The 25,807-nt window shown below is 40.2% G+C and overlaps 1 protein-coding gene across 2 annotated transcripts in view; it reads left to right on the plus strand.

Annotated features, from left to right (window-relative positions):
* The first annotated feature begins 691 nt into the window (after positions 1-691).
* Positions 692-25,807, plus strand: part of LOC117541460 (lysophosphatidylcholine acyltransferase 1) — a 37,991-nt gene continuing 12,875 nt past the window's right edge. Inside the window, exons 1-6 of one of the 2 annotated variants that reach the window (XM_034208619.1) lie at positions 699-821; positions 18,897-19,036; positions 20,030-20,244; positions 22,799-22,911; positions 23,091-23,151; positions 23,517-23,575. In XM_034208619.1, coding sequence (XP_034064510.1) covers positions 699-821; positions 18,897-19,036; positions 20,030-20,244; positions 22,799-22,911; positions 23,091-23,151; positions 23,517-23,575 — 711 coding nt within the window. Of the gene's footprint in view, positions 822-18,896; positions 19,037-20,029; positions 20,245-22,798; positions 22,912-23,090; positions 23,152-23,516; positions 23,576-25,807 lie in introns of both variants that reach the window. The other variant, XM_034208621.1, reaches the window with a different exon arrangement.

A 25,807-nucleotide genomic window follows, 5' to 3' on the forward strand; every position in this document is an offset into this window, starting at 1 on the left:
ACAGGATGCATTTATTTTATTTTATTTTTATCTCAGGTTAAAAACCTGTTATGTTTCCTGCATCATTTTACTCTTTGTATGTCATTTTACTATTGCTGTCTTTGAGCAGCTGTGACAACCTTATTTTCTGTCTATGACATTAGATTTATTTTGCCTACTCCTACATTATGGCTATTTTATTGACCAATTGTGCATACTTTAATAGTTGATTATATGTTTTCCATTCCCTCTCCAAAAGTAGAACAGTATTATAAATCGATGCTTCAATATTTAAACTACATTGGACAGTTGTGAAGGAAGCATCCCAGGCACCGTGATATAGATGCGAAGGATGTGTGGCGCATGCGCCTTGTGAGAAGAGCAGAATCGTTGCTCAGTTAGCATCCAGGACTAGCAGACTGTTTGGGGAACACGGTGTGGAGGAAGGCGTCCTGCGCACTGTAGGCAGAAATATATCAGCGACTTCAAATATCGCCAGCTAATCCTTTAGCTAACCATTATCCCTCCATGCTGTCCGAGAAACGGAGATAACGATAATAACATTGCACTGCCACCTGAATTATCCACCGTGCAATACTGATAAGGTAAACTGCGGTTTTTTTTTTTGGGTCCAACGTTACGTTTTAGGCAAAACCGGTTTCATGTTTGGAATGTTAAAAATATAGCTGTAACCCCGACCAACGTGACTTCTTGCAAGAATGAGGTTACCGAGTAAGAGACGATGTGCGATAGAAGAAGATGGAAAGAAGATGGACCAAGCTCCTCCGTTCAGAAACCCTTTTGTGCACGTCTTGAAATTCTCCCCTCTGGAAAAGGCAAAGGTAAAATTATGTTTGCACGAAAATGCTTTTCTCTAGTCCTTGTATGTTAACATGTGGCTTTGGTAGTTTGTAGAACACAGTGGAGAGGCTGTCACCATCATTTAACTTGGTTTGTCCTGATTGCATGTACTCAGCTGAGCTAGTGTTAGCTAGCCACCTAACAGTACTAACAGTAGCCACATACATGTTGCTTTCACTCTCCTGTCATGTTTGTTTGCTGCTTTGCTTTGATGTTGCCGAAAATGGATGGGAGTCTTATTTTTTTATTTTACGTTTAGCTGCAGCAGCTGCTTGTATTTCACATAAGTATTTCTACACCATGAAGATCAACACAGTCTCCATCCAGGAATGTGCTAACAACCCACTGGAATGAAATACAGAATTTGTGTATGGCCGCCTGTGGAGAATGGGCCTAGCTTGTTGCTCTTTAACTGTTATCATGTGCAGCTATACGAACATGCTGTGTTGTAGCGTCAACCTTTTTTTATGTGCCATTTATTGTAAACACGGGGACGTTGTGTTGTTTCCATTGCATCTTTTCATGCTTTAATGGTTATCACTGTGCGTCCCACAAGTGTGCATGTTGAGAATGGGATACAAAAATGACAGTCATTCATGTCCCCCTCATCTATGACATTCCCTAATAAAAGTTCACACGTTTTGTCATTAGTCATATGATCACCATTTTGCAGCATAGAGCAGATATTCAGCCCAGTCATCGTGTTGATAATCAGATGTTAAGCTTTCTGCAAAAAGTGATAAGGTGCAGGATACTACAAGCTTCCAGACACTGATTTCAATATTTTTAAGCTCAATTATACAAGTGTTTAATTGGAATGCAGCCTTGAGAGATATAACAACACAGCGATTTAAATAAAAAGGCTACTTTATCTAATGGAAATTGCCAACTTGAAAGTTACTATTGTGTCTTTCGTGACCACATTGCAACATTTCCCCTTATGTACAGAATAGATTAAATGTGTGTTTGTGTTGTCTATCCACAAGCCATGGTTTAGCATTGACAGGTGCCGTGCATTGAGTAATATAACCTGGTTAAATGAGACATAGATTTGTACAGCAATAGAGCTACAGATCATGGACATATGTTGTTTCCATGGGCCTAATAAGCTCTGTCCCTGTTAATCAATATATACTAGGCATTCTTCTTATCATGTATCATGTATGTGGAACACCTACTTTAGGGAAAAGGAAACCAAAAAGTCAGATGTATTCTTAGATATGACTTGGTGCACTTGTATCACCTATAGATCTTAAATAAATAAACAAAAGTATGAAATTAGATCTCCAAAATCAGATTTCCTTCTCTTTGTAGAGCTTCCAATAATAAAAAAAAAAGCAGCTTTTCAAATTGGCAGTTGTATTGATGTCCCTCAGTGTGTGTCTTGTATTTGTTGTAAGTACAACAACAGAAAAGCACAGTCATTTATTGTATATCACCAACCAAAATTCTTATCACATAGATCAGGCAAGTACATGGGGTTTAGTGGGAAGTATTGTAACACATCTGTGAGGTATTTTCAATAGAAAGGTCAAGTCCAATGGGAGAGCTTGAGTTTTATGAATGGCAGTACTGGAATAGAAGGTATAACTGAGAATCGTGTTACGGGTAAGAATAGTCACCTGGGGAGGCTCACACACATTACTTTCCTTCTGGCTGTTTTGACAGAGACTGGAAGGAAAAATGTAGAATGTCAGGTTGATCAAAAACAAATAAATAAGCAGGCTTTCATCTGTAAGACTTGTATAAGAAAATCAAGGAAGTTATAAACAGAGAAATACAGCAAAAAAAGCTTTCCTGCAATACGCATGTATGTTGTAACTTTACTTCAAAGACTCAAACACTAAGTGCAGAAGCAAAGCAGGTCATGAGTGATAATGAGTTTCCTAGTTCTTCTGATGTTAATGAGAACTTATATTTGAACACGTTGCGCTGGTTTTGCTTTCACATCCGCAGCAACATGAGGAAGAAAAAATGTGAACCAAAACTAGGGCTGCAACAAACGACTAATTTGATAATCGATTAACCTATCGATTAATTAAACGATTAATCGACTATTCGGACTATTATGCCTCGCACAATTTCTCAAACGCTCTTATTTAGCCATCAACTTTTAGATGTAGCTTGAGGTTGTTTTAGGCATGTGGAAACTAACAATGAAGACAATAAAGATGAATACTTGATTCAAAAATACACATATTATTAAATTAACTAAACAAATTGTGAACAAAATTAACATTGCTTTTTATTTAAATTAAATAAATAATATTTCACATCAAAAGAAACAACAATGTTTTAACAAATGGTATTAAATAATGTGATAACAGAACTGTAAACAGAATAGCTGACACTTTTACTAAATAAATAACTCAGTTACCTCTAATCATTAACCCATGTTTGTATAATTGTGTTAACTTCGTGTGTTGCTGACGTGGAAAAGTTACTCGTGGATGGGGCTACAGAGCTACTAGAAAGACAGTCGAACCCGGTGCATTCCTCCGTCTGAATGTGGTGCGCTTTTGCTAAATGTTTAGACAAATTGCTCGTGTTACCGCCCTTACATGCTAAACTCTTATTGCACTCTTGGCAACGAGCATTGTCCACATCGAGACGGGTAACATTTAACCACACCTTGAGAGCGCTTCTCTCCGCCATCCCCGCCGTGTGTTGCTGCATGTAGCAGCCGCGTGTGTGTAAACTGCCCGGCCCCCTCGCACACAGACGGGGGAGAGAGATCGCGTCTGGATTGGAAAGATCGAAAATACATCAGACGCATTTGTTTGTCTTTTTGCATATTAGAAACGAGTTGGCGAAACTTAGACTGCGATATAATGTTTATGTAGCAATAACACATGACATATCTTTTTTAAATGTCTCCAGTACCGATAAAAAGACCGATAACATTGGAGCTTAACGGCGCGTAAAACACACGTGATGACGTCACCAACGAATCGACGACTGAATTAGTTGGCAACTAATTTGGTCATCGATTTTAATCGATTAAGTCGATTAGTTGTTGCACCCCTAACCAAAACACTGAAAACCAGAACAAATAGTGATAGTTCTGTCTGGTTGACGAGCCAACAGTGTTAACATTGAGGTAAATGTGTTACCTGTTTGTGATTTGTTGTGCATGGCTGGAAGCCAATAGCGAACCAGGTTCAAGTTCAATGACGGGAATAAATAAAGCCACGCCTCCAATGGGAGTGTTTGTTGAATGAAATGCCACTGTCTTGGATGCTTTGTTATTCCTCCGCTTATTTGGATGCTAAACAGCAATGCACGTAAAGCTTACTCTGTTAACAGGTTATGGGCCCAGAGACACCCAAATAAGTATTTCCGGCGTTTGTCCACCGATGGAAAGTCACAACGTAACACGTGTAGTGGATTAGCAAGCTAAGCTAACGCGATGAGCAGGTTGGGCGCAGGTTCCAGTAGCCACTGGTCTCGGCTAGTGTTTGACGGGGATGAAAATAACTATGAACTGTGGGAGACGAAATTCTTGGGCCATCTTCGCTTACAGGAACTGAGGAATACTATTTTAAGGAGGCCTACGGACATAATTGAGGAAGATGAAGAGGCGGACAATGGAGGGAACAATTAAGAGGCTTATGCAGAGCTTATCCAATTTCTGGATGACAAAAGTTTGTCCCTTGTAATGAGGGAGGAGGCGGATAATGGTCGGTAGGCATTGAAGATTTTATGAGACTATTATACTGGCACAGGTAAGCCACGTATGATCAGCCTATATACTGAACTGACTGTGTCTGGCCAGAGATCTGTCTCCCAATGAGATCTCCTTAAAGAAAGCCTTCGCACTTTTCCAGTCGATGGAGTCCATGTTGGAGGGAGACGCTGGAGAAGTACTCCTTGATACCCATAAAGTAAACGAGCAGTTGTTGAACGGGCCGATGGGCGACGAGGAAAAGTTAAACGGGACGATGAGCGACGAGGAAAAGTGGAACGGGACGATGAGCGACGAGGAAAAGTTGAACGGGACGATGAGCAACGAGGAAAAGTTGAACGGGACGATGAGCGATGAGGAAAAGTTGAACGGGACGATGAGCGACGAGGAAAAGTTGAACGGGACGGTGAGCGACGAGGAAAAGTTGAACGGGACGGTGAGCGACGAGGAAAAGTTGAATGGGACGGTGAGCGACGAGGAAAAGTTGAACGGGATGGTGAGCGACGAGAAAAAGTTGAACGGGACGGTGAGCGACGAGAAAAAGTTGAACAGGATGGTAAGCGACGAGGAAAAGTTTGAGTCAGTGTGCTTTGCCTATAAGCAAGACAAAAACAAACTGGACTCAATGTGTGAAAAGGGAATTTTTGTCGGATATGACAAAAATAGTCCTGCCTACATGGTCTATTTCCCTCACAGTGAAAAAGTGCAAAGATCTAGACTTGTGAAGTTTGTGACCAAGACCAATTCAGAAAGAGAAACACAAACAGAAACCGTCTCTGATGATGACTTTGAGGTACAGAACAAATCTGGCTAAATCAAGTGCGATACTAACGTTAGTCCAGTATCTATACCTGTGGTAACAGAGACAGAAGACAACAACAGTGAGCTTAGGCGTTATCCTTCAAGAGTGAGGAAGAAGCCAGTTTACTTATGTGACAGTGTATGTGGTAAGGAAAGTGAGGATCAGCTACTGACAAATATTGACTATTGTTACAGATTAATGTGCAATATCCCTTTTAACATTTAGGGAAGCTGTAACTTCATCTGAGTCAAAACAATGGGTTATTGCAATGGATGAGGAAATGCAATCACTAAAATAAAATGACACATTTATCCTGACAAACTTACCTCAAAGTGAGAAAGCAGTGGAGGGTAAATGGGTGTATGATATCAAAACCAATGTTGATGGGTCTGAAAGATACAAGGCACGATATGTAGCCAAGGGATAGAGTCAGAAGAGGGGTGAAAACTATGATGAGACATTTTCACCTACCGCTAACCTCACCAGTGTTAATGCAAAAAGCAGCACAGGAAAATCTGATTTGACACCAAATGGATGTTAAAAGTTTAAAACTGCTTACCTACATGCACCAATAGACTGTGAGATATACATGGAACAGCCAGAAGGTTTTGAGGTAAAATCCAGTAAAGGTGAAAAGCTGGTGTGCAAGCTAGAAAAGTCACTATATGGGCTTACACAGCAGAAATTGGAACAAAATGCTGCATGAGTATCTGAGTAAAAATGAGTTCCTACAGAACCCTGATGACCAGTGGCGTAACAAGGTTGTGATTGGCCCCGGTGGGCAAATATTTTGTTGCCCCCCCCCCCCCCCCCAACTCAGCGTTGCGTGCTTGCTCTACTCTCTCTCTCTCTCTCTCTCTCTCCATCTCTCTCTCGCTCTCCTCCTCCGTCTGCTCGCTCATCTCTCTCTCTCTCTCTCTCTCTCTCTCCTCTCCTCCTCATCTCTCTCTCTCTCTGCGTCTCTACTCTCTCTCTCATCTCTCTCTCTCTCTCTCTCTCTATGCTCTCTCCTCTCCACTTTCAAAATGCTCTTTAAAACGTCATAACAAACAAACAAAATTCCCAAAGTTGTCTTGAAATTAACTAATTAAATAAACTAAACGAAAAATATAGCCTACTTATGCAAACAACATAAAACGGAGCATTATTTATTTCTACTTGAATGTCGCACTGCACCCGCTTTGCGATTATGTAGATTATCTCATTTTGAACAGCTGGACTCAAGTATTTCACAGAACCTTGTGGTCGCTCAACAAGTTCTTTCAGAACCGGATTGTAACATGCTAAAAGTTCTATCATATTGAGAAGGTTTCCACTGTTGGGCTGTCCAAGAATCTCCCTATGTCCTCTAAAAGCCAAGTTACAAGTGGCCAGCGTGATTGTAATGTTGACAATACGCTCAAGTACCTGTCTCCAGTAATTAGCAGCATTCCTTGCATTCCTCTCCATGTTTGCATCGATTCTCCCGTTTTTCTTCCACTGTTCATATATGACACACGCTCCGACATGGACCTGAGATTGTGCATGTGAGTCAATCCTCGCAGACAACGCATGTCCACGCATCACTAACGGTGCACCTCGGTCTGCGAACAGCCAGCACGGCTCACAATAGGCACAGTCCAGGGTGGGGGAGTAACACAGCCATGTCCGTGGCAGTTTGATACCTGCTCTGGTAGTGGTGGTGTAATACATCTCGGAGAAACACCTGTTTCCTTGATGTGTGTCTCTGGGGAATGGGCCGATAGGCCTACATGGACCGGTTGCTATAATATAGCCTTTGATCTTGGCGTCGGGGGTCTCAATAGCGCCATAGAGTCCCCTATCGGTTGGGGGCGGGGCCCTTGCGGGAACTGTAGGACCACCGCCGGGCACAGCCAAATCCATCCTCTCCTCCTGGCTCATGGCTGGAGAAGAAGGTCGCACAGCTACGGATACAGCTTCACTTGTGGAGCTAGATGATGGTGAGGCAGGTGAGCTATCGTTAGCCTCCGGCTCCGGCTGCCGCTGCACGTTAACATTACCAACGTTAGCGTTCGATTTCGAGGACGATGTATGACAAAAAAAACGGTCTAATTTTGTCTGTTTAGCCTTTACATCAACTTGTTCTCTCTTGTCCTTTCTCTTTTGAGCACCGCTCTTGTGTTTTGGTTTGCTGTACATTATAAATGCAAGCTATTCAATTTGTTATAATTCTGCCGATCTTGCTGCTGCTATAGCTCTGTAGTACATATAACTTTTGATGTTGATTTAAACGGTTCGCGTCACGCAAGGTATCACATGACATGAAAGGGAGCAATGTCATTGGACAGACAAATTAAAAATTAATTTAGGTTGCTAGGTTACTTTGAAGACTGCGTGAACCAGTCAATGCCATTGGGGCCCCAAAAAATAAAATAAAATTATATATATATATTTTTTGCATGGGCCCCTGGACGGCTGTGGGCCCCGGTGCAATGCACTGGCTGCACCGTCGATAGTTACGCCACTGTTGCTGACCATTGTGTTTACACAAAAGAAACAGCAAACTGGAAAGTGATACAAATAATATGAGTTGATGACATAATCATTGCAGCTAGTGATAACAATGCATTGAAAGTTGTTAAAGAGATGCTCACAGCTAAATTCAGGATGAAAGACTTGGGGAAACTAAAACATTTCCTTGGCATTGATTTTGATCAAACTGATTAATGTGTAAAGATGTCACAGAAGAAATATGTGAACAAAATACTTGAAAGGTTTAACATGAAGGATTGTAAACCAAGAGTGACACCTTGTGAGCAAAAACTGAACTACTTAGATGATGCTGTACCAATGAAGGCTGTTAGAATGTACAGAGAGGCAGCAGGTAGCCTGATCTACCTGGCTATGTGCACAAGACCTGATTTGAGTTTTGTTGTCAGTAAACTGTCCCAGTATTTTTCTGAGCCGACAGAAGAGCAATGGACTACTGTAAATCATGTACTGAGATATTTGAAAGGTACAATTGATAGGGAACTGTGTTACCGGAAATGTAAGAGTGAAAAACTGGGCTTACAAGCATACAGCAATGCAGATTGGGCTGCTGATCTAACCGACAGACGTAGTATGTCAGGTTATTGTGTTAGCCTTAATGAGAGCGGGCCAGTGGTTTCCTGGAAAACCAAAAAGTAGCCAACTGTTGCTTTATCAACTTGTGAAGCCGAGTATATGGCTTTAGCAGCTATGCAGGAGTGTATGTACTTAATACAACTACTAGAGGGCATTGACAAATGTGAAATGATACACTACCTAAGATTTAAGAAGACAACCAGGGCACAATAGCGTTGGCAAAGAATCCTGTTAACAGACAGAGATGCAAGCATATTGACATTAAGTATCATTTTCTGAGGTCAACTGTGGAAGGGGGGAAAACAAATACGTAATAACAACGTACTGTTTACTCTGTTAACAGACAGAACCCTTTTATTTGTTTGAAGAGAAAATAGTAGGGATACCAAAAACTCACGGTACGATAATATCGCGATAACAAGTCCACGGTACGGTATTTATCGCGATATTGAATAATAAAGAAAAAAAAAAATTCTATTTTTTTTTTTTTCAATACAAATTTGTTTTACTCGGAAAATGTTTCTTTATTACATAATATATCTGATTTGTACAGCATTTTAGTAGGATAGCAGTATTTTAAAGTGTCAAAAACAAATTGACAGTAACAGACTGGAACAAGAAAACCAGTGTGTTTGTACCTACTAGTACTACCAAACAAAGTAGGCATTTTCTTTGTGCCACTGCATCTCACAAATAAACAAGGACATTTAATAATCAGACCCTGCAATAAAATAAATCAAGTTTCACTTTAGTTTTTCAAGTAACTCAACTCAAACTCACTAGTCACTCACTCAGCATCATCAGACAGGTTTTTAGGAATATGAGAATGTCCACATTTCCAGGTATTTATAAGCTGGGATGTTTGGGCATTTACAATATCCCCTGCTCTGGAAAAAACTCTCGCTTGGTACTGATGTTGCTGGGACAGCAGTGGTCGCGTTAATCGAATATTTTATTTATCAAACAATGACGGAAAAATCTGAAAGCAGTCTGTCATTTTGACAGATTAGAGAACAAACTCGGAACAGCGCCGACGTTTCCCCGCAGCGAGGCTCTGGTGTTATTCCGTGTTATGCATGCCCTCCAAAAGGAAATGATATAGTTTCCAAACCGTACTTTGCCGTGCAGATCAACACATGTCTGGGAGGTTTTGCTTTACGCTGTGTGCGCGAGGTGCATGCACACACGGCATAACACCGCCCCCCCCCCCCGTTGACAGTTCACGAGCGTGCTCTCTTGTGAACAGTTCAGACCCGACGGGTAATAAGGGATTATGAGGGACATTTTACGATCCTGTCTGTCAAAATGACGGACAGCGAAAAAGTCTAACGCCACCTCAGTGGGACGGAGAGATATGCTTTGGCCATGGGTGACAGCAATGGGTCAAACTGTGCATTGTCTCTCCACCACTTCAAAAACAATACAGTTTTGCCAAGAAGGTGAGGCTTATTGACAGGGCGAGATATAAATATACTGTTGCTTGTCAATGTCTCTAGGTGTGTAAATGTAGCACTGTAAATACCATGTCCTTTTGTGTTCTGTTGTTTTATGTTCATGTTGTAACCTACTTGCTGCCATGTTGGACAGGTCTCTCTTGAAAAAGAGATCGATGATCTCAATGGGACCACCTGGTTAAATAAAGGTTTAAAAAAAAAAAAGTGTTTAAAAAAATTAATTAATTAATTAATAACAAAAAAAAATCGCGGTAGATTTTGTCAGTCTCACGACGGTATTGGGACGTTTATTTACCGCGATATTCGGTATATCGTTACATCCCTAGAAAAAATGGGATTGTTTAGTTGAATGAGCCTCTTGTCTATTTCAAAGTTACAGTGCAGACTGTCACCGAATTGCTTGAGATGACTCAGGATTGTTGACTTGTACTAGGCCTGTCACGATAATAAATGTTGTTGGACGATAAGTTTTACCGGAAATTATTGTGAGAAACGATAATATTGTCGGCACCGTTGTAAGACCATTTTAGACCACTGGCATAATGATAATATATAATAATAATTCATGTACATCCTTTCAAACATAACTTTTTTATTGAACATTCAACATTGCAAAACGAAATTTGAAATAATATTGTAATTTATATAATAAATAAACAAATAAATTAAATTATAGAAACATAATTAAATCACACACAACCAAAACAATAAATTAAATAGACTGGAAAACAGATCTCTCTCTCTCTCTCTCTCTCTCTCTCTCTCAGCTCTCTCTCTCAGCTCTCTCTCTCAGCTCTCTCTCTCTGCTCCTCTCTCTCTCTCTCTCTCTCTCTCTGTATGTGTATATATATATATGTATGTATATAATATATATATATATGTTATATATATATATAATATTATATGTGTATATATATAAATAAATAAATTAGGGCTGTCAGTCGATTAAAATATTTAATCGCGATTAATCGCATGATTGTCCATAGTTAATCGCGATTAATCGCAAATTAATCGCACATTTTTGATCTGTTCTAAATGTACCTGAGAGGAACATTTTTCAAGTTTGTAATACTCTTATCAACATATGAGTGGACAAATATGCTTTATGCTAATGTTTATTATCATTTGAACAATGACAAATATTCTCATTAAACACAACAACCTCTGAACATTACAAATATTCGCCTCAATTCAACCTGGAACCTCTCTCATACAATACAAATGGTGTGTGTGTGTGTGTGTGTTATTAACGCGTTAACTTGACAGCCCTAAAATAAATATGAGCACACATTGTCTCACAAGCAAAACCTCAACAGGCCATATCCAAATCTGTATCAATCAAAAAAGGAACACCAACATGTTTGCATTGTCGGGCTAATTCATCTTTGATTGTAAACTGTGGGGATGGTGGGGGCTCTCCATCTCCAGCTGCCGTGTTTGCTCCCAGCTGGGAAAACGGAATGGGGTGGTTGTGTGTCAGGTGCAGTTTAAGGTTGGTCGTATTGCTAGCTTGTGTTGCTACCTTTTTAAAACAAATGCGACACACCGCACTGCTCATTCAAGTCCGTAGGTTCGCCTCGTTGATTTGATTTGGCTTGAATCCAAAATATTCCCACACCGGAGATGAAGTTATGTTTTGCAACCACTTCCATTTAACTTCAAATTCCCCTCGAGTAAGTCACACGTTGTCTTCTGCTTGTCTCTATATTATTCATTTGGCTGCTACACTGCTGCACGCGGACTGTCCTGACCTGGCTGGCTGTGAGCCCCGCCCCTCACAGCGCGCCTGGCCGGTGTCGGTACCATATATGTGTTCGGGATCCGTCTCTTACCAATGACGTCACGACGTCAATGACGTCACGCATTGTGATTTTGCAATTTCCCAGCAGGCTAGGCAGTCAAGAATATTCTAATTAGCTTCGGCTTGATGTGGAGATGTGATTTGATGTGTCGTTTGTCCCCCAACTCCTCTCCAAAGTTGAGATGTAATAAAATACTCAGGGGAGTTTCCTGAATTTTCATGCCCAAAGCCAAGCACTAGGCCCAGGGTAAATTAAGAGGCTGATCTGGGGCACTTTTGTCCACTTTCCCTGGTGCTAGAAACTCAAGTCAGAAATCCCTGGAATCGTCTCAGAGAGTAGATGATCAGTGGGGCCTTGTTTTTACTGAAACATGATGTTTCGATGTATATTTCCATTGAAAATGCTAGCCGCAAAGCTAGCATCGCAGCCACTGCTCCGTTTTCGGAGACTTTGCACACGTTTTTCACAAACATTTTCACACGCTAGGAGTATGGGAGTACTTCCATTCGCTTCGTCTTGATCTGTAGATGTGATTTGCCCCCGAGCACCCCAGGGTAAATTACCGTACAGCCAATCACAATGCGTGACGTCATTGGTAAGAGACGGACTCCGAACACATATGGTACCCCGAACACATATGGTACCGACACCGGCAGACACAGCACGCCTGGCTAAAATGCTGGTCACATCCTTATGTAAACAAACACGCACGTAAACGGCAATTTAGCGAGTTCAGAAAAGTTATCGAGTTCATTTTTATTTATCGTACGATAAGTCAATTAATTGCTTATCGCAACAGGCCTAGTTACAACGGTGTAAGCATTTATGTAATTTATGAAACCGATGCATTGAAGGTTACTTTTGTGAATGTCGTGAACGGTTGGCCGCAATAATAGATTTGTTCTAGTGTATATACCACAGAGGTCGCGTTAACCGAATATTTTCCGTCTATGACGGATTTTTTTTAACAATGACGGAAAAATCTGAAAGCTGTCCGTCATTTTTGACGGATTATAAAAACTCGGAACAGCGCCAAAGTTTCCCCGCAGCGAGGCTCCGGTGTTAAGCATGCCTGCCAAAAAGGAAATGATACCGTTTCTAAACCCAACTTTGCCTTACAAATCATTGAAATGTCTGTGAGTTTTGGCTTTACGCTGTGCGCACTCCCGCGAGGTGCAGTGGGCATGCATAACACGGCGCTAACGGTTCACGAGCGTGTGCCCCGCCACCTGTTGACAGTTCACGACTGTGCTCTCCCCCCCCCCCCCCCCCCCCCCCCCACACACCCCCGTTGACAGTTCACGACTGTTCTCTCTCTCTCTCTCCCCCCCAGAGTGTAAAGGCCGACGGGTAATACTGAATCTGGACGAAAATTTTACGATCCTGTCCATCAAAATGACGGGCAGTGAAAAAGCCTAGCGCAACCTCTGATATACCTTCTTTTTTTTTTAAACAAAGCAGTTTGGCCAAGTTACTTACACACTATACTTGAATAAAAAACACACTTCCTTGCTTACCTGTTACTTTTAGTTATTTGTGTGGTAGCTTGCTCTCCGGTTGACCCAAATCTTGGAGCAACTGTTCAAACGTGTAGATTCTCATTAGTAGGCTATACTGTAATTCGGGAGCATGACCTTTCAATCCATATAAAGATGTGCTTGCAGTTTTGCACCTTAATGAGCTAATTAATTGATCTACCAAGTTGATAGGCATAGACATACTGTGAACACATTTCTGTGTTTTTGTTATTGTTTTTAGGTGTATCATCAAACATTAGAGTCCTGCTCTAGCCTAAACGTTGGTAACGTGTCAGAGGGCAAGATGCTAGTGTTAAAGTTGATTTAATTCCCAGTTTAGGTTAGATGGGCCTAATTGACATTCCTTGTGTGAATGTATTGAAGAATGATCCCATAAAGACCTAAATCTGTTTTGATCCTGCCAATGCAGCACTGTGTCAATATATAATTCCCACACTATTTAAAGCAGTACCCGGTTGAATAAAGTTTCAAGTTTTTTTCTTTGTTGTTGTAAATATTCTTAAGTTATTCTTATAAGGTAAGTTAAGGAAATTGTAAGTTGCAACACACATTCCAAACTTAGCTCTTTACCAAACTGAAACACATTGGTATCAATCATTTTAAAGTTGCCAAAAAGGACTGAACACTGAAGAAATATTTTCAATTGTTTAATGGAAATTGATCATTTGTACAGTACAAAGGTAGGTTCATATTGTACGGAAATCAAATGTCTAGCAGGCGATAAAAGCGCACAAGTAATGTCAAGGACTCCACACAGCTCTGTTCTTGAGGTAAACCTAAGCCTCTGTTCAGATGACTTTTTGTACTCTAAAAACATCACCAATGACAGAAGCCAGTGACATGGAAGCAAAGTGCTGTAGCTACTGTGGGACAGCAGTGAGAGGCAGCGGGAGTGCTCCAAATCCAGTGCCAGTTTGTTGGACAACAAATAAACTGATTGCCAGTTAAGTCTATAATCTCACAGCAGCTGCTCATCAGTGAGTGTGTCCATCGGGTTGCTCCTGCCGTGAATATTTTTGGAACAACTTTTTTCTCTTTGACTGAGCCATAATACACTTATTTGGGGTTTATAAGTTGTTGATGAAGATGAATTTGCAACACCTAACAAATTTCAAGGAATTACCTACATAAAAACACATCACAATGAGAAAATCTAGTATTCCACGAAATACCCTAAGGACATGACTTGAGGTGAATTTGCGCAAACCATTTTTTTCTAAGGGAAGTTACTTTTTAAGGTAACTCTTAAATTACGAGGTCTTATGCCACCTGCTACAGCATGCCTGTGCATTATCATTTGTGGCCAACTTATGTGTTCCTCATAAGAGTAGTCATGCATATTCATCAGACATAATTGTAAGGTGCAGTTAGACAAATTGGGGAATGTTCTTTCTCAGTGATAGACTATTTACAAAGTTTCTCACATGTTTATTGTGTTAATATACAACCATTACCACACAGAACAACCTTACCAATGTTTTAAATACTAAAGAAAATGCTGCAGCTTCTCAATAAACTTAAAAACCCTCCAATGAGGAAATTGTTCAGTCTTGTAAAACTAGAAACTCATTGGCATTTCCTTACTACCAATCAACAGTTACAATTAAATCTTTCTACAACAGCTTCCTACTGTTGATTTAGATAAGAAAAAACAATGACATCTGATGGAAAGCATGGTTGTTTGTCATTGGAAAAACATTCCCTTTTTAGTTTGATGATGCACTCAGAATAAAGACTACAACACCTATGGGTTTGGATGGGGGTGCATACACATATGCTTGCTTTCACAAACACACAGGGTCTACTCTCTTTTGAATAATAATGAATACAGATGCAGATGGGTTTCAACCTTGCAGGGCCTTCTTCATCCGTGCAGAAATAATAACAACAGACTGGTAACATCTGGTTCACTTTTTTTGCATTTGCTGGTTTGTAAATCATATCTGGTAATGGCTTTTTGGTGTTTTTCCTTTTTTTATGCTATTATATTGTATACCAAAAAGCCTTAGTTAAATGTGTACATTTAGCATTTTGTTTGAATGTGTTTTGTTGGCAATTAAAATGCAATTCCCAAGTTGCATGAGAACAGTTGAATGTTTATTTGCTTTCACAATCGCTTTTAAGATGCTCTTTAGTACAATGCCTGCATTCACTCAAACTCCTAAAAAACCTCTCTGGTTTTATAGCATTGCCTTCATTTTAATTATTTTTGACATTCATGCATTCTCATGCTTTAGGTCTCAATAAATATTTAAACAAATGCATTATACAGTGGCTCTCAAGCATTTAAGGCAAGGCCAATTTTATTATAGGAAAAAAATACTTGTTTGTCAGTTGTGCAAAAGTGTGTAAGGCAAGTTTATTTATACAGCACCTCTCGGCACACGGCAACCCAAAGTGCTTTACAAAATGAAATAAAAGACATTTAAGAACAAATACAGTGGAAGCACATTATAAAAAGGCATTTAAAAACATGCATTTAAAAAGCAAAGATAAAATCAACACAACGGGTATAAAATACATGGATAAAAAGCCATACTGCAGTTTGAGTGCAGTACTTCATTTGTATAAAAAAAGAGTCGTAAGTGTGGTTGATACGGAGCCCTGGAGGGTTCATAGAGAGACAAATAAATAAAACGTGGCCACGTTTTACTTTCTCGTGCGCACGAGTTACTAAAGCGTGCGCACAAGTTACTAAAGCGTGCGCACGAGTTAATAAAGCGTGGCCTTGTTTGTGTGTGTGCGTGCGTGTGCTGTTCGTGGTAATTTGAAAACAAATGCCGGTGGTGTCGGATACACACGAACACGCACACAGAGCGGAGCTGAGCACACACACACACACACACACACACATCATGCGCCCCGGTGACAGGACATCTCCTTCATAAAGCGAGGGGGAATACTCAGTTCGATGTGTGTATAGGTGTGTGTGGTTAAACGTAGCAGCCTCGATCTCTATTCAGCGGTTCTAGTGAAGTAAACAGTAAAAGGCACAGCTCTTTGCAGCTGGTGCTGCTCTTCTCAGATTCTGCTGAGTTACACGTTACTGCCTCCAGTGCCCTGTACGACGAAGCCAGTTCAACAGACCCTGGACCTGGATATGTTCGATTTACCCGGCTTAACTAACCCTAACAAACGCGATGTCGATAAGTGGTCCTACGAAGCTGGTTATCAACTCAGTAAATCAACCAGGGTTTCTCTGTCCGGCTGAGAGCGCGCTCACGTGAAAGGGACGGGGTTAGCAACATTTGACCAATCACAAACATGGAGACGCGTGCTGACAGCGCAGCGTCATACTTCATGAATGAATAGTGTAAATAGCAAATCCTGCTTCGTAGTACAGGCCACTGGTGCCGCAGAGATTCCATAAAGTGAAGGAGGTTTTCCTTCTATAAAACAGCTGTGGGCAGCAGATACTGTGAGTCACGGACAGGAATCCCTCAATTTAAATAAAACGAGGCCACGCTTTATTAACTCGTGCGCACGCTTTAGTAACTCGGGCGCACGAGAAAGTAAAACGTGGCCACGTTTTATTTATTTTTCTCTCTATGAACCCTCCAGGGCTCCGTAGGTTGACATGTATAATTGCTAGGGCCGGGACTTTAACGCGTTAATTAAGATTAATTAATTACACAAAAATTAACGCGTTAAAAAAATTAACGCATTTTAATCGCACTTATTTTTGCACCGCGGAACGTTTCTCACTGGATGAGTTTCAGGCGTACCGATTATACTGGAGCACCAACTAACGTTCATGACTTCAGACAACAACAAACCACAGTGAACAACAGTGGGAAATGTTGTTTTAAAAAACGGACGGATGGAAGCGTCGATAAGAGCACGGTTGTGTGCAAATTATGCAAAAAGGAATTCGCATATCACCGCAGCACATCAAGCCTCAAGTATCACCTCAATGCAAAACATATAGCAGCTAGCGTGGACGTTAGCCTCTTTTATCGCGTTCACACCAAAAAGAGCCGGTACTAAAATTAGTTCATGAGAACCTTTTTACCCCCACGAAAGTCCCTGCTAGAGAGCAGAGAGCTGCTAGAGAGCAGAGAGCTGCTAGAGAGCAGGGACTTTCGTACGGCTCTCTTGTGAGAAAATAGCTATATTTCTGATTGGCTGGGCGGATTGCAAACCACGCCCCGTATAACTCGCAAAAAGTTTTGTGAAGCCGCCATTTTATTATCCTCGCATTAGCATTATTAGCATTAGCCCAGCGCAGAAACGCAGAGAGACTAACTTATGGCAACACAAAATAAAACATGGGAGCGGTGGAGATGAGGAGGTGTCGGCGTTCTGGCGATTTACTCGGAAGGCTTCAGTAGAAGCTGCTGGGAGTCCCAGCAGCTTCTACTGAAGCCAGTCCCTAACTCCGGGGACTTCCGGCCGGGGACTTTGGGCGGCAGTAAACACCGTGAAGTGGTTTGCGGCCTGCCAGTAAACCCAAAGCAGAAGAAGAAGAAGTGACGTCAGCGGCTTCATTTGCCTAATCCACCCCCAGGTTCAAAGAGTTCTCATGAACCTTTGTGGGAAAAGTACTGCGGTGTGAATGCGCCTAATGGTATACTAAAATCCATGTGAAAAAAATTGCTTCTCACTGTTCTTAGGTCAAATATTTATATGTGATTAAAAATGCGATTAATTTCGATTAATTAATTACAAAGCCTCTAATTAATTAGATTAATTTTTTTAATCGAGTCCCGGCCCTAATTGCATAATGTATTTTAAGAGGATCTTGGGAAAGTAACAGTCTGGAGGACTATGAACAAGTAAACTAAGGTGTTGTGTTACTGCGGGAGGATCAGTGTGTAATAATGTCATTTTGCGACTCTCCCAAAACCCAAGAAAGTAGCTAATACCATCATGATCTATACATGGTTGTTTCCCATTCCAACAGCGGTGTGTGTTTTTAGGAAAGAATAAATGTGTTACATGAAGATCAACTACTCTCAAAAATGTGTTAGTTTCCTATTGTCAGTAGTTCAACAAGCCAGCTTTAGATTGACTGATTTAGATTGACCATGCTAACAGACAAACACTCTCCCTGGATCAGATAGTGCAGATAGGCTTCATGCCCTTCAGTAGCGCTTTTTATCAAGACAAATATTGACAGAAGATAAGTGCTGCTATCAGGGAGTCATAAAAAGCTGTAAAAACAGTCACCATTCGAACCAAACTGAACAAGCTTTTACGGAGCTTTGAATACATGAAGAGGCTTTCTTCCGAGTAGCATTTACATGATTAGGATTTATAAATAAAAGGTTTATATTGTGAGTTTAGGGCAGACAAACCTAGCTATTTAAATGGTCCAACACAGGCCATGCTGTCGGCCTGCTGCCGTCTGTACTGCAGAGGACATGCACATACAGGAAAAAGCTGCAGAAGCCAACACCGCCAGAAGTGCTAATAATTTGTTGTGCTTTGCATAAGACAAAGCAATCATTGTGTTCTGATGAGCTTTTTTCATTTATTCAGAAGATGCAATACAGTCAGCTATGTTCTTTCATTTTCCCTGCGATCAAAAAAGAGTCATGTCAAGTTTAGGGTACTTTCATAGTCATTTTTGGCTTAATACTGCATAGATTAAATTGATCCAAGACGACATTACATGAAGAAAGATCTACTTTGAGGTGTGTTTTTGTTTAACCCTTTCCCTTTTCTCTTTTCCTCAATCTCTCCCAGATTGCATTAATGACAGTCACACTGTTCCCCATCCGTCTACTCATAGCTGCATTCATGATGCTGCTGGCTTGGCCTTTTGCCTTCCTGGCCTCATTAGGGCGCTCGGAGACCACCGTCGAACCCCAGTGCCTCTGGAGGAGGTGGGTGCTTTGTCTTGTATTTGTCTTAAAAACAAGTTGTATAGCAGCAACTGTAGAATGCTATTAGCATTAGGCCACCAGTGATGGTTAAAGTAGGAATAAATGGCTCCAAAATTGTACTTTTTCTGAATCCAAACAGTAAGACTATATCATAGGATTTCCTTTCTTTTGTGAAATGGGCCATCTATTGATACATTTTCAGGAATTCATTCTAACAGTCTGTGACTACTAGTCTTCAAAACCTGTGTTTATACAAATGCAACTAAAAAGGAAGCCGAAATGTCTGGCATGTCGCAATTTAGAGTTTTGTGTTAAAAAGAAAAATTCCCCAAAACCATGTTACCTTTAAGTTTATTTTAAGTAATTCTTGAGCTTTAATAGTGTAGATGTTCGACCCTTTGTCTCAGTTGTGTGCTCCATACTGTCACAGCTGATACAGGTCTCCACTTCGTGACGAAAATAGCACCAGAAAGGTCAATGAACATGCGGTTGAATCATGTCACATCGATGACGCCTGTACCTTTTTCGTGTGGGCGGGTTGGTGAAAGTTGCCTTGAGAAAAATAAATAGATTTTTTTTTAGACTCAATCAAGTCTTAAAAGACACAGGTGGTTAGAAACTCAGTTATATTAAAGAGTAAGAATAGTTAGAGGTATACATGTACAAAATGCCATGTTGGGCTTGAACATGCAAACTGCTCTTTAACAACACGAAAGGTGAAGTAAGCTTTTCTTTTGCAGTTTGCAAATTGTTTGGTTCTCTAAAAGTTCCTCTTGGTGTGTAAACTGTGTTATTTCTGTATAGATTATCATTCAATTATGTTGTTTTTACATTTGGCGCTATTCACTGATCCTATTTATTCAACATTGAATTTCTACCAAGCCATATTCTTCTATTTCAACTTTTAAATGTCTTTGGATACCTATGTATCATACGGTCCCTGTCTGCAGTTTAATTGAAAGATGCCTCACACATGCATGATTTTGTTTTCAGAGTGGTGGACATAATTCTGAAGATCATCATGCGGGTCATGTGGTTTGTGGGGGGGTTCCATTGGATGACGGTGAAAGGGCGAAGGGCGTTGCCTGCAGAAGCACCCATCCTCACCCTGGCCCCCCACTCGTCCTACTTTGATGCCATCCCAGTCACCATGACAATGGCCTCCATCGTCATGAAGGCTGAGAGCAAGGACATACCTCTCTGGGGCAGTAAGTACCAAACGCATACCAGGATATATTAGTCTCATAGTTCTATCTGCCATGTGCCCTGTGTTGTGATGTTCTACTTGGTAAAAGGCAGGTCTCAACAGTTTCTGGGATCTTGCTTTAAATGAAGGGATTGCCCAATCTACTTTGCCGAATGTCTTTATAAGGGTTGAAGTCAAAAACAGCTTGGTTATATTCAAAGCAGTGGTTGTAAAGGAAATATGTTAACACAAGAATACACACGCCTTGCTGTAGTTTAGAAGCTGACATTTCCAAAAATATGACCATTACCTCTCAGCTCTGACTCGGCAAGTTAACACTTCAGTTCCAAAGTCATAATGACACACTTAAACTCATGAAACCACTCATGACAGGAGGAAACGGAAATTAAATATTCTTATTTTAGTTAGTTAATCACACTTTCACTGCAGAAGGAGAATAACGTCCTAGTAACTCACAACTTCCTTAACAGATCTAAAGATGAAAGCATAGCGTGTCAGACATAATTGCCAATACTAACCATAACCGATTTTATGGAAGGGAAAATTGTCTCATTATGTTCTTCATGAAATCCGAGGCTCACGTTCTCGGCATTATTTATTTTAACCTTCATCTCTTATCATCATCCACCTGGCGTGGTTGCCACTGCAATTAAAGGAACACTTTATGTGAATGTATCCTACCATCACTGCTTATAGTGTATCCCATCTGGCAGCTTGAGTTATTTTCTGTACACTCAAGTATTCTCAAGTAGGCCTTGCTGAGGGACCGCCAGTACACACACTGTTTAGTGTAAGAACAGGTTACCTATACATTCAGTTTCATTTGTAGTTCCAGTTCAGGCGTTTTTATGCCTCTGCAGGCCCGAGCCAGCAGGACATGCAGTAAAAGTACTAGGTGTGTGTTTTGTAAGCCTTTGTTTCTCCCCCCCTTCTCTGCCCACTAAGTCAGTAATTAGCCACTTCATGCTGAGTGATGCTTGCCAAACAACTTAAGCCTTACTTGCCCGTATTTCAGGATTGAGAACACATGTTCTCGTAGACAAATTGGCATTACTATCAACTTGATACCTTAGTAGCAACAATGGATATGTCTTGTATTTTCATTGAACATTGTTTTTATTTTTGGGTTATCAACTAATGTGTTCCCTCAAATTAAGTTTGACTAGTCGTGCTGGCCTGGCCAAACAAGTGGAGTCCAGAAAAAGCATTAAGACCTGATCAGCCACGGTGACGTGTGCAGAGTGTCTCAGGGTACCAGATAGAGACCTAATCCCTTCCTCTGGGCAGACAGCTCACAGTTGGAATCAATTTGTTCTTCAATCAATCAATGTTTATTTATATAGCCCAATATCACAAATGTTACATTTGTCTCAGTGGTCTTCACAGTTTGTACAGAATATCAGTATGACAATACGACACCCTCTGTCCTTAGACCCTCAAATCGTACAAGGAAACACTTCCAGAGAAACCCCACAGAGGAGGGATCCCTCTCCCAGGACGGACAGACGTGCAATAGATGCCGTCTATTCACCCACAATCAAAAAGTGTTTACCCTGATTAAAACTGATAAGTTAACATAACTCAACTTATCAGTTTTTACTCGACAGTAGTTTTTTGGTATCTATCCAGATCCCAAGCTTTTTATTCAACAGTGCTTTTCAGTTACAGAAATGTCACAAAAACACAGAGGAATGTTTCAGTACAGCCACATTCTTCGTCTCTTCACTGTGCATCTCTGTTGCTGAGTAATTTGGATTCAAGTGCTTTGTTTAAGGACATCATTAGAGTGGGGGTTGATGTAAAAAGGAGATGATATGCTCTCTTCCCTTCCTGGCATTTCTTAGTGAAGTGTTTTTGCTTCTGAAATGATGTATCTGATCGTTCAAAAGTCATGATCATAATGCTAATTACATCATTCTTTACCGTTTAAGGCTATATATTGCTGCACTAATCAGTCCTTAAGCTGAAAATGTTATCATTTTTCAGTCAATGAGGTTTTTTAATGGCTTTTTGGTTTGATGGCAGACATACAGTAAGGTCTGTGATTAAGGCAGTTTGAGAGATTGTCACTTATGTTTTACAACAAAAAAGGTCAGCTTATAACCCACTTGTGAATTCTAAAGCTTGTACTTTTCTTACATTTGTTTGCTAACAAGTGGCTAAATTAGACTATAGTCATGTGACCATGGTATAGTTTATTATAAAACATTACTATCTCACTTCTGGTGATTGCATTTATGCTTCAAAAATCTGAAATGGTGAAATACAATTGACTTTTCATTAGAGGATTAAAGGAACCAGGGCAAAGATAACTTCTGGCTTGGCCTACAAAAGTATGTCATCCCTGCGGCACAATATACATACACGGCATGTGTTACCTGGTTAACTGGTCTGAGTTCTTGCAAATTGTGCATATTCCTGTTGGATCCAGCTGTCAGAGTTCCCTCATCTCCTTCTACCTAATGCAGTAGATACCAATAATGCATAGAATCATTAGTTCATGTCAAATTAAATAAATACATTGGCATCTGTTCTTTCTGCATTCTTGTTTCCAGCTCTGATTAAGTTCATCAGACCGGTGTTTGTCTCACGGTCGGACCAGGACTCCAGAAAGAAGACTGTGGAGGAGATCAAACGCAGAGCCCACTCAGGGGGGGAATGGCCTCAGGTAAACAGAAATGTGATGCTTATACAGATAACATCACCTGATTTAAACAGGAGTACACTTAATTTTCTTTTTCTTTTTAGTGCAAGCTAATAAACATCGTTTTGTTTTGTAACATTTTGTTCAGGATGAGACCCCTGTTTTTGTTTTTTTATTTGTGAACCATTCCTTCCTTCCTACAGATAATGATATTTCCAGAGGGAACATGCACAAATAGATCCTGCCTAATCACCTTCAAGCCAGGTAAAACGCTCCCATCATCATTTTATTAAGCTTTTCTCTTTTGATTATCCTTCAAAATGATGCTGCCATTTTGCTCACATGCTGTGACATTTCACATGTAACCGTGCGTGCAAATGTACTTATTATTACAAATAAAAAATGTTCTGCTGGAAGAACATCTTTGATAAACAGATAAAGCATAGAGATAAAATAAGGTTGGGCATTTGGCTGGATCGTTAAATGCCTTTTTTAATTTCTGCATTGATTCCTTTGGTGGTTTTGATTTGTAAAATGTCATTGAGTGCACCGACAAAACATGCAAATATTATTCAAATAATTGTGCTATTGTTCTTTAGTCAATTTATTTGTCTTGTTTACTCTTGCAGGGGCCTTCATCCCAGCTGTACCCGTGCAGCCTGTAGTGATTCGTTACCCCAATAAACTGGTAAGATAATTTGAACAAATATTCAATACGATTTTAGTTTTCTACATAACAATTTAAGTTTCTATTTTGTATTGAAGTGTTGTAAAATCAAACCAATAAGGGATGAGTGACTCCCCAGCAATCTCCATATTCACAGCGATGTTAGTTGTGAAGTATTTGCATGTGCCATATTTTGTGTGTGAACGTGTGTGTTTGTATGTGTGCGTGTGTGTATACTATGCCTGGCACCTCACCAGAGTCTCACTCAGTGGGTAGGTAACGTTCTTGCCGGTCACATGGTGGGTAGAAAGATATTGCAGTTATATATAGTATCCATGAAGGAGAAAATGTTCTGAGTAATGCAGAAAGATGTGCAAACTCAGCAGAATCCCATACGGTACTGTGAGATCCTCCACCGGTCAACGCTTGTTGTCGTGGTCACATTGTGTCGTTGTTTGATTTTAAATACAGGGATAACGCTGACACTGTTTCAAAAGGTAAAGAAGAGAACACATACAGTGTCTATTGGTTAATAGTTTTAAATGTAAGATTCAGCCTAACACAACAAGAAACAAAAATAGTCAATATAAAAAAAAACACAATCAGTGCTTCGATTCCCTGTGCCTATTTACTGCAAAGCTCCGCAGATATCATGTGTCTGTAAAGGCTTTGTAATCCAGTCGTGTAGTAATTATGTAGATGCAACATGCTGTGGGCATATGGGACTCATGTTGCCGCAGCAGCATACTTAAGTGAATGCATTATTTTTGGTTTATTTATAAAACATTTACAACTGTTTATTTAATTTATGATTCAAATGTAATTCCCATTGTGCTTCCACAGCCTCTGGCAAGTATATTCTATATAGGTGAAGATTTTATTGTGAAAGAATGAGTTTACCCCACTCATGCTCTGGATGCTCGGATCAGACTAAACTAATTTGCGTCTCGTATGAATGATGGACTCTTTCTTCAGGAGAGGCCTACTGGAACGACAAACGAGTATGATTTAGTTGACGTAGTTTACATCTGGGTTATGAGAAGAACTCAGTGATGCGCACACAGTTTCTTCCTGATAGCCTGACTGGGAATCTGGCTAATCATGGTGTGACTCAGAAGGCAAATAAAGGCATATCTCTTGTTATAGGGCTTGTTGTTAGTGAGGCTGTGGTAATGCACGCAGGACATTGTGAGATGGAACTGTTTTAGGCTGTTATAAATGCAGCTAACATGTTCTATTGAGGGAGCTATTGCTATATGGTCTGCTATATCTGAGGTCAGTTGCAGAAATGTTTGCAACATTTGAGTAGTGCCAGTCCTGACTCTGTGGTTAGGCTTTTGAAATAAATGAGTCACAAGATTGATACATATCTGAAATATGTCACTTATTTTCTTGCTAAGTCATTGTGTTTGCATGCACCTTAGTATCTACAGTATGCCTACATTACTGTTAGTAAACCTGTGCACTTAGCAATGACTAACGAGACACACTTGTGCTTAAAAATCATTTCTTTACACTTAGAAATATGCCAAAACTGGTATATTGTTATGTTGAAGGGGCAACCTGATCTTATCATGATTTGTAAGGCAAGGCAAGTTTATTTATATAGCACCTTTCAGCACCAGGCAATTCAAGGTGCTTTACAAAAATGAAAGACATTCAGACAAAGGCATTTAAAAACAGTAAAAGATAATAAAAGAAACATTCAAAGAAAAACAAAAAATGAAAGACATTAAGAAAATGGCATTTAAAATCAGTCATTAAAAAGAAAAGCTAATAAAATAAACATTAAAAGATAGAAGTTACAGTGCAGTCTAAGATATGAATAGTTCAATTATTTCGGTTCTTGATTTTTAATTTATTCACAGAACCTCCCTTTGGAAATCCGAACATTTCCGTCCCGATTGTTAATTTAGACTGATTGTTTTCACCATGTTATGCTCGCATGACATCCACAATCGGACCCTCAGGAGGGTGTACTAGCCCCCTACTCTGCTTTGTGTTCCATAACAAAGTCTTTAAGTGTTACCTGAACACCCCGTGTTACCAAAACACTATTTTTCACCCGTCGGCGATGTGATACTTGTTCCTCAGTACAACTCACCTAAAAACTGATCGTAAACCCTGGCTACGATGGATATCCCAAATATCCTACTTTCGAGCAGTCCCTCTCATAAATGTCATGGAGAAATTAATTACGTTTAAATTTAAAACATTAAAAGAAAAAATACATGGATAAAAGTTACAGTGCAG

This window comes from Gymnodraco acuticeps, unplaced genomic scaffold (genome assembly GCF_902827175.1).
Source record: "Gymnodraco acuticeps unplaced genomic scaffold, fGymAcu1.1, whole genome shotgun sequence".
NCBI classification, from domain to species: Eukaryota; Metazoa; Chordata; class Actinopteri; order Perciformes; family Bathydraconidae; genus Gymnodraco; species Gymnodraco acuticeps.